Raw genomic sequence first — 10,403 nt, 5'->3', positions numbered from 1 at the left:
TTCGGACCGAAATTACCGAAATTTCGGTCTTTTGGTCCGAAATTCCGTAAATGGCGAAAAAGGAAATTTTGGTAAATTCCGGTTTCAGTCTCTACCGAAATCCGAAATTCCGGTTTCGGTCTCCACCGAATTTCGGATTTCGGTCGAGATTTGAAACCATGTTTAATGACTATAAGGCCTTTCATCATATAAAAGCTCATAAAATATAGACCGTTGATGTTGTGGAGCATTCTGAGTTCAGTGGTTTGTTTATGGAACCAGTATAGCACCTGGAAGATATTGGACTAGAAAAATCAAAGAGTTTGCTTTTCCCATGGAAAACGAATTTTCCAAACTTTGGTTAGCTCAGTCTAAATGGGATTTTGTTCCAACATTAATAAAAATTCTTTATTTTCATGGTCAATCGCAGACTACTTCTTGTAAATTTTTTTCCTGGAAAATCAAAGTAGAAGGGAATATTACTGGGAATTGATCCTAACCCTCCGATCTATATTACTTCCCTTCTAATAGCGTGCCATTTATCAATAATGGGGCTCTAATCTTCACTTTATGTACTTTATAATTGGCCTTTAAAGGCGGCTACAATTCCCAAGATGCTCTTAATAGCCAATAAGAAAAGTGCAATACCAATAAAAGGGAAGTGATATAGTCGATGCCTTTTCTTCCTTGGGCCCGCCCTCTCAAGTGTATTTATGATTACGCTTTTACACTAGAGGGGGTGGCCCAGGGAAGAAAAAAGGGTGAATATATCAAATCCCTCATTTAAAAAAAGTACGGATATAATTTTCTGATTTTTTGTGATTGTTTCTATTGAACATGTGCAAAATATTTTTCATTTTTTCATTTTTCTCATGTTACTTATAATCTTATTACACAAATTATTGTCCAGATATTGAACTAGGGGAAATGATTTCAGCCAACCGTATTTTGATATTTTCTCTGACCCATCTTGTCTTTTAGTCATGGTTTTAAATTTCGACCGAAATCCGAAATTTAGGATTTCGGTGGAGACCGACACCGAAACCCATAAAAACCGAAACGGTCATTTATTTCGACCCAAATTTCGGAATTTCAGTCGAAATTTTGGTTTTCGAAATTTGACCCAAAAACTCATTTTTTTAAATATTATTTTAATATTTCACAGAAATTTCGGCCGAATTTACCGAAATTTAATATTGAATAAAATATTACTTTCGGGTTTTTGTACCAGACTTCGACCGAAATTTTAAAATTACCGAAACCGGTACCGAAACCGAAATTTTAAACCTTGCTTTTAGTATTTAAAGAGATGTGAAAAGGCTAATACATTTTCCAAAAAACTCTTGCCAATGGGAAAAAAGGAAGAAGACAGCTGGGCTTGCGCAAATATCAAAATAAGGCGGTGCTAACAACATTTCCCTTAAACTAGTGGTTCAAAAAATGGAGAAGCTTGAGGCCAAAATCACTCCAATTAACAATCATAATGTGTGGTGCATACAAATGTACGATTAAGAAAATTTCAAGCAATAACCCAAATCAAGATCTCCAATCAATGGTTAGATTTGTCTAATAAGCTTGACTTGACCCATTGAACAAACAATTTAAAATAAATTTACTACGCATGTGAGATCAAAATTGTTTCTCTAAACCCGGAAGGGTGTGGCTCTTTGGCGTAAAGTCATGGGTTTGCTCCCCAGTGAGGAGCGTTCGAATCCCCCCTTGCTTACCTGATGCGCATGGTTTCCGGGTGATTGCGCGCATCCGTATGGAAATAGTCCTACCCCCGAAGGGGGTGGGGACACCCTTCGTTACCCAAAAAAAAATTTATTTCTCTAATGATCACCATCGCTTAAGATCCATTATGCAAAATTTGCACTAACCATATAAGTATATAATTTTAATTGTTTGAACAATATAATGTTGATATGGAGGGCCGCTTGAGGCCACCCACGTGGTCATGGTCCCAACGTACATATTATACTTTAGATGAATGCCTAAACTTATGAAATCGTTTTTACATGGTTCATTTGTTTCCAGAGACTACTACTTAATGCTACTTAGAGATTTTGTCATAGCAATTTTGCCAGGGAACAAGAATTTCCATTTCTATCCTTTAGTAATGGGGCTGAAATTGAGTATCATTTTCGGTATTATTCTTTGTTTTGTAGTTAAGCTAGGATCCAACCTTATTCTTATTTTGGTAGGTAAGCTAGGATTGAACCTCCGACCTCTAAGTTCAAGACAAAGCCTTGACCATTGAGCTAGAGTCTCAGTCCCAGCTTGGTTGAAACTTGTGATCTCAAGGTTGAGAAACAAAGCTTCTCAACCAATGAGAGAGAGAGAGAGTTTGTCAGGCTGGCGATTGTGGGAATTAGGCCATGGATTGACCTACTCCTAAGATCCCTTTGCCTTGATTTACCTAATTTGTCATAAATCCTACAAGAAGTGGAAGCTTGCCTTAAGAGTTTTGTGCGACCTCAAAATCCCTACCAAGTTGAAGGGAAAGTTCTATAAGACAGCTGTGAGGCCAGTCATGTTGTATGGCTCAGAATGTTGGGCTACCAAGAAGCAGGATGTGCATAAGATGAGTGTAGCGGAGATGCGAATGCTTAGATGGATATGCGGCCACATAAGGTTAGATAGAATTAAAAATGAAAACATTCGTAAAAAGGTGGGGGTGGCACTGATTGAGGAGAAGATGAGAGAGCACTGCTTAAGATGGTTTGGACATATCCAATGTAGGCCTTTTGGATGCTTTAGTGAGAAGAGGCGACTCGTGCCAAGTTGATGGAGTAAAAAAATGTAGGGGCAGACCGAAACAACTTGGGTAGAAACAGTGAGGAAAGACTTGATAGCTAGGAACATAACAAAAAACATGACCTTTGATATGATAAGATGGAAGAAAATGATCCACGTAGACGAACCCAACTAGAACTAGGATGATCAAAACCATCTATTAGATGGGGTACAACCTATTTAGGTTGTGCCCAAAAAATCATTTCCATAGGTTCATCCTAACCCTCCGATCTATAGAGCGACTGCACATTAGAGGTTGATCATAACCATCTATTGATAGGAGGTTAGGATCAACCCATGGAAATGATTTTTGGGGCACCAATCTTATCGGCAGTTTGGATCATCTTGTAGTGTGGGCCATACTTTTTGAAAAGTAATGAACTATAAGGCCTTTCTTCATATAAAAACAAAAACTCGTAAAATCTAGACCTTGTAGAGCATCCTGAGTGGAGAGTGGTTTGTATCAAGTGGAAGATATTGAACTCGAATAATGAGAGTTTTTTTTTTTTTTTTTGCATGGAAAATGAATTTTCCAAACTGTGAATTTGTTCCAACATAAAAAATAATTTCTTATTTTCATGGTCAATCGCAAACTATTTAGTCCTTGTAAAATTTTTCCCCTGGAAAATCAAAGTAGAAGGGCACATTTTCCATTCCCTTTGAAATCTGCTGTAAATAAAATTTTGGAAATGCAACCTATTTGACTTTTCTTTTCATTCCTCTTAAATAAATGGAAAGAAAAGTAAAGAAATGGGAATCTATATTACTTTCCATCTAATAGCGTGCCATTATCAATAATGGCACTCTATTCTTCTCTTTAAACTTTATAACTGGCCTTTAATGGGGGTTAGAATTCCCAAGATGCTCTTAACAGCTAATAAGAAAAGGGCAATACCAATAAAAGTGAAGTGACATATTGGACGCCTTTTCTCCCTTGGACCTGCCCTCTCTATTGTATTTATGATTACCCTTTTACACTACAGTGGGTGGCCCAGGGAAGAAGAAGGGGCGAATACATCATATCCCTTAATAAAAAAAAAAGTGTGGATATAATTTTTCCATTTTTTGTGATTGTTTCTATTGAATATGTGCAAAAAATATATATATTTTTTCTTTTTTCTAATGAAATAATTCTCTATCATTATTTATAATCCTATTACACAAATTATTGTCCAGATATTGAACTAGAGAAAATGATATCAGCACAAGCGTATTTTGATATTTTCGCTAGCCCATCTTGTCTTTTAGCATATAACGAGCTGTGAAAAGGTTATTACATTTTCCAAAAAGCTCTACCAATGGAAAAAAAAAAAAAAATAGACAGCTGGGTTTATGCAAATATCAATATATAGTTATGCTAATAACATTTCCCTTAAACTAGGGAAAATGATATATCCGCCCCTTCTGATCACCAGGAACACCCCTGTCAGTGTATCAATAACAAAAGAGGGGCTGGGACAGGGGGTGTTCCTGGTGATCAAAAGGGACGGATATATCACTTCCCACTAGGGGTCCCAAAAATGGAGAAAGCTTGAGGCCAAAATCACTCCAATTAACTATCATCATGTGTGGTGCGTACAAATATACGATTAAGAAAATATCAAGCAATAACCCAAATCAAGATCTCCAATCAATGGTTAGATTTGTCTAATAAGTCTGATTTCTTCGATCTACAGTGTGGATCCATTGGATGCACAATTTATAATTATCTCCATCACTTACGGTCTTCTTGGTCATTTTGAGGAGCTCAATTTTCCACCTGGTAAGCTTTTTTTTGTGGTAGGTAAGCTGGGATCAAACCTGCAGCCCAACCCCGATTTTTTTTTCCAAGAGTTTTTGTTTGGTAGGTAAGATGGGATCCAACCTTATTCTTATTTTGGTAGGTAAGCTAGGATTGAACCTCCTACCTCTATGTTGAAGACAAAGCCTTGACCATTGAGCTAGAGTCTCAATCCCAGCTTGGATCAAACTTGTGACCTTAAACGCCTCTACCATTGAGAGAGAGAGAGAGAGTGTCAATATAGGCTGAGGATTTTGGGAATTAGGCCATGGATTGGCCTACTCCTAAGATCCCTTTGCCTTGATTTACCTAATTTGTCATAAATCCTACAATTCGTTTGAATTCCTCCCTTCTTGATTAGCTAGTTATGATCTAATTGTAAGATCTTACGTGGGCAATCATTGATCTAAGATTGACAGTCTAGATTGAAGAATAAGAATAAGGGTTAAATTACTGGAGTTACCCGTTTTTACCGTGAACAATAAAGTGTATAAGGGTAATCAGTGCATCTCATCCCTATTGAGACATGAATGATTAGTGTAGCCCTAAAGTCAACTACATTTGTTGGTTAAATAATAAGCCAATTAGAGTTCTATTGTAGGTGGAACTCTATGTGGTCTTTTTCTATACATAAAAGGGTCGGTCTCTGCTGCCATTTAACTTGACCAAAGAGTTTTCCCCCAACAGAGATTAGGTAGACTAGAGAGGAGGTAGAAGACCCAGACTAATCAATCACAGCCATAGCTGATCAAGGTGAGATTCTTATTCTAATCTCTTCTAGATTCAATGCATGGTTGAATCTCATGATCCTAGGTTTTACAATTAGTATCAGATCCAGCCATGCAAATCTAGGAGCAACAACATGATTAAGTGTTAAAAAAAAAATTAGTAATCAAATTTTGGTTTTTTTGCCAGATGGTGTCCGGGGCAACAAGTGGCCATGCTCCTTTTACCGACGGCATCTATGAGCTATGGCGGATTCCTAGGCTCCTTGTCGTAGGGTATCCGTTTTCCATTTGCAAAATCGAGAGGAAGTGAAGATTTTATAAACCCATTAGCCGACTACCTCTTCTCTCTGAAACATAATCAGAACAAAACCGATACCAAACCCTAATTTTCATTCATTTACTTCCCATTCTAGAGGGCCAGCCTTGGCGCACAGGTAAGGTTGCTCCATTGTGGCCTGGTGATCATGGCTTCGAGTCATGGAAACAGCCTCTCTGCATAGCAAGGGTAAGGTTGTGTACATCTAGCCCTCCCCAGACCCCCACCATTCGCAATGTCGGGAGCCTCATGCACCCCCACCCTAACCCGCATCCCCCCAACTTTTTTTCCTTCCCATTCTAGATGCTAATTTTAGATCATATTTAGCTACAACGATAACGGATAACTCGACCCGGCCAAAAACCGGAAAATGTAACCCATGGGATGGCATAACAATGTGGTTGTAGCCATGGTTTTAAATTTCAACCGAAATTTGAAATTTCGGATTTTGGTGGAGACCGACACCGAAATCACTCATACCCGAAATAGGATTTTATTTCGTCCGAAATTTCGTTTTTCCCCAAAATTTCACCTAAAAACCTGTTTTTTAAAATTATTTTAATATTTTACCGAAATTTAAGAAATTTCGGCCAAAAATTTATATCAAATAAAATAATGTTTTCTGGTTTTGCCGGATTTTGCCGAAATTTCGACTTCAGTGGGGTCCGAAACCGGTATGGAAACCGAAACTTTAAACCATGGTTGTAGGCTTGTAGCTAAACATATCATAATACTAGGGCTGGCAACGGGGCAGGTCGGGGCCGGATGTTGGGGTCCCCTACCCCTTCCCCTTTGCGGGGAATTTCCCCCCTCCCCTTCCCCTCCCCTCTGCGGGGATGATGGGTGTCCCTAATCAACTTGATGCAATTTCAATATATAAAAATGTTATAAACTAATATACTTGTAGACGAAGGAGATATATTTCTTACTCTTCAAAAGATAGCAAAATTCCTTGAAGTACTGACTTGACGCTTGAGTGTTCTCGCAGCAGTCGCATCAACAGGCGTTATAAACCCAAATAGATGCTTGAGCAATGTTCAGAGGCTTGGGAATCACCAAAATGCAAAAAGTGAACTGTGTCCCTAACCTGAGCAATGTTTCTTTCGTGGGAAGGAATTAAGGAAATCCTAAGTCCCTAACCAAAATAAAAATGCAATTTATTTTTTTATTTTCGCCACCGATGTTGGCACTACGATTTTTTGATAATGGCATACACTCAGCTTGTCTTTATTATTTCAACATCTGTCAAAAGGTTATTATAGTTCCCAAAATGCTCTCAGAAGCTAATTAAAAAGAAAAGACAAGCTAAGTTTATGTTTGGGAGAATCTTGTAGCCGATCCACAGAGTTTCTAGTAGTTTTCCTAAAAAATAAAAACTTAAAAATATAAAAAAAATGGCATTGATTAAGGGGGCGAGCGGGGTGGGGCGGGGCGGGGAGGGGACAACTACATCCCCTTCCCCTTCCCCTCCCCGCACCGGGGAATTTTTAAATTCCCCTTCCCCTTCCCCTATCAAATCGGGGAAGGGTGGGGCGGATCCCCTCTTTTTCGGATAAAATTGCCAGCCCTACATAATACAGAGTGAGACTTTTATCTCACACACAACAGGTTGTCTTTACAGCATTTTTCATAAAAGTGCCCAAACATGGAGCCCATCAGTTAATAGACGTAAGCAGATAGATGAACGGTCCAGATTAGAGTAACTCACATGGGCACATTAGAGGAATCTCAATCTATAAATGGTAATATTCTGTCAATTTGAAACCATATGAACGTAATCTCCTTCAAGATTTTGTAACGTCTTTTTTCTGACGATGAAATTTCCTTTTTTGTCGTGAAAAAAAAATCAGTGGAATATATCTTCCATAAAAAAAATTAAATGAGACTAGGTGGCAAATTGGAGAGTGTAGCTCCTCTCCTTTATAAGTAAGGAGGTGGAGAGGGGGAAAATAGGATTTCTTTTTTTCACAGGAAAATGGCTAGTTTCTCATTTCTTTCAGCTTCCTTTCTCCTTTTCCTTGCTTTAGTTCTCCTTGTGGAACTCTCCAATGTAAGCTCTCTCTCTATCTCTCTCTCTCTCAAAAAATCATGTAATCCTTTTTTGAGGAAGGATAGATGCAAGGGCCCTCTTTATGCAAGGGCTAAAGAAAGGCCCTTGAATAGATCACGTCTTTAGGTGCACATGCATCATTCCTCTATGGATGTGCGCAATCAATCCTAATATCTGATAATATGTATTTTTTTTTAATCCTTGAATCTGATCTTTGGACCATAGGAGATCCAAAGCATGATCTATCAAATGGATGATTCAGATCAATGAAATGTGGGACCCACTATGTCCTCTTGGCTATGGTTCATAGCTTATTGGGGTGTTATTTGATATTATTTTTCCAGTATTCTTCAACAGTCCAACAACCATGAAAGGTCTGATCATTTACATCATCCATTTTGGGGTCCCATCCATGATCCCCCTTCTCAAGAAAATTTTCAAAGGCAGATGTTGGGTTAAACATAAAGGTAAATTAAGGGAAATGATATCAGCGCCAAAGTGTTTTGATAAACATGCGCTCCACTTGTCTGTCGTGTAGTATTTAAAGAGATGTCAGAAGATATTATAGTTCTCAAAAAGCTCTTGAAGCTCTTTAAGTACTACACGACAGACAAGTGGAGCGCATGTTTATTAAAACACTTTGGCTCAGATATCATTTCCTTAAATTAAATTTAGGGAAATGATATCAACACAACCATATTTTGGTATTTTCGCTAACCCATCTTGTCTTTTAGTATTTAAAGAGATGTCAAAAAGGTTATTGCATTTCCCAAAAAGCTCCATGAGCAAAGAAGAAAAGACAGCTGGGTATGTGCAAATATCAAAATATGGTTGTGCTGATAACATTTCCCTAAAATTTTAGATAAAATATTTGGTTTTATTCTATGTTTTTTGCCAAACTATAAATTCTAAAATATTGAAGATTATCAAAACCTTACGAAAGGTATAGAACTTGAATTAGTGTATTTTATTTTCACTATTTTTTTATTTTTTTTTTGGGATTTCTCATGGTCTCTCCATGCTTTCTCCAGTCCGTCCCTCTCAAGTTTCTCTTCACTCCCTTTCTGCTCCTCTCTCACCATTGGGCTCACTAATATTTCAGGGAATAATTTTTCATGATTGCCAAACATGCCCATAAGAGGTAGTTTAAGCTCCATCGCTACTAAATGCATCTCCTCAATCGTGAAAATGCCAAAAAAAAAAGCCTGGTTTTTGGTATATTCCATCGCTACTGAAAAAAACCTGTTTTTTAAACTCATCCCTTCATAGGAAAGTTTCATCGGAAGTGAAACCATCTCTATGTATAAAAGATTCTTTTGGCTTATTCTAAATAATTAAATAAGCAATTTCATATATTATGCAGGCGGAAACAACGATTAATGGTGGCGCAACTTATCACCCGGTATGTTTCAAAACATTATTAATTTTGCATGTCCATTTGTTAAAAGGGAATTGCTAGCGTCCATCTCAAAAGGCATTTCGCCGCTGGTCTGTCGGATGTCGGACCAACCAGCTCATGAATGGAGAGAAAAGCTGTCGTCTTCATTAATGAGGTGGCTGGTCTGACATGCGACAGCTAGCAAATCCCTTGTAAAAAAACTAGATAAAGTATTTTTGAAAATTTCGTCTCTGATCATCAATTATTTCACAGGAGGGCGGACCAGGATCTGTTCAAGCCAAAGGTATTATTTATTTTTCTTTTTCTTTTTTAGTCAACAACAAATATAATTCAAATGCCGCATTTTAATGCAAATGATGCAATCATATTGATCGATCTAGACCGTCAATTAATAGAACAGTCGAAATCATCTGATCAAATATATATATATGAGAAAACGGTTCCAACACATATGTGTAGAACTCTCTCTACACACTAGCTTAAAATACAGTGGGGGCCCACATTGTTTGGGTGATCCAAGCCATCCATTTTAAAGGCCCTCACATAGATAGGGTGTCTACAAAAAATCAGATCCACAGGATCATCCCAACCCTACGATTTGTGGAGGTAAAATGGATGTCTTTAAACCTTCATAAATTAGTCCATTTTTTGCCTCCACAGTTCGAATGGTTAGGATGATCCTATGGATCTGATTTTTTGTGGACACTCTATCTATGTGAGGGCCTTAAAAATGAATGGTTTGGATCACCCAAATAATGTGGCCCCCACTGTATTTTAAAATGAATGGTTTGGATCACCCATATATATGTATTTGTTTAATTAAAGACCATATTTATTTATTTATTTTGCAGATTGCCCGAATAAGTGCGCGTACAGATGCTCGGCTACGTCACATAAGAAGCCATGCATGTTCTACTGCATTAAGTGCTGCACGGAATGTTTGTGCGTGCCATCCGGCACGTACGGACACAGGGAGGAGTGCCCATGCTACAATCAGTGGAAGACCAAGGAAGGCAAACCCAAGTGCCCTTGAATTTTTATTTTTAGTGTGAGGAATAATGGAGAGGGAAGGGATTTTGAAATTTGTTTGGCCCTTGTTTGTCCCTGCTCTCTTTTTTCATATAAGGAATAAAGTATTGATATAGATGTGCTCAATTCTTTGATTGATTACAATTAACCCTAACTGGTGCTTATATAGAGCACTTTAGGAGATAAACAAGGAAAGAGAGAGTACTCTGAGATATCCTAATCTAATCCAATTACTAAATCCACCCTATCACTCCAACAATCAGATCTGATCTTATTCTCTAACACATTTAGGCCATGTTAATTTAAGATTATAACAATTGACTGTG

General features: G+C 37.8%; 1 protein-coding gene across 2 annotated transcripts; it reads left to right on the top strand.

Moving 5' to 3' along the window:
* The first annotated feature begins 7,559 nt into the window (after positions 1-7,559).
* Positions 7,560-10,195, top strand: LOC143862350 (gibberellin-regulated protein 12-like). 2 transcript variants are annotated; one of them, XM_077373376.1, is made up of 4 exons: positions 7,560-7,649; positions 9,013-9,051; positions 9,301-9,331; positions 9,900-10,195. In XM_077373376.1, the coding sequence occupies exons 1-4, from the start codon at positions 7,575-7,577 to the stop codon at positions 10,079-10,081; spliced, it is 327 nt and encodes a 108-aa protein (XP_077229491.1). In that variant the 5' UTR covers positions 7,560-7,574; the 3' UTR covers positions 10,082-10,195. The 2 variants fall into 2 exon arrangements, with proteins under 2 accessions (XP_077229491.1, XP_077229492.1); XM_077373377.1 differs by lacking the exon at positions 9,013-9,051 and having other exon boundaries at positions 7,574-7,649.
* Positions 10,196-10,403: the final 208 nt, after the last annotated feature.

This window comes from Tasmannia lanceolata, unplaced genomic scaffold (assembly GCF_043159265.1).
Source record: "Tasmannia lanceolata isolate RefF3 unplaced genomic scaffold, GAP_Taslan_0.1 ptg000037l, whole genome shotgun sequence".
Lineage (NCBI taxonomy): Eukaryota > Viridiplantae > Streptophyta > Magnoliopsida > Canellales > Winteraceae > Tasmannia > Tasmannia lanceolata.
Note: the sequence above shows the minus strand (reverse complement) of the source record. Positions and strands in the feature narration are given on the sequence as shown.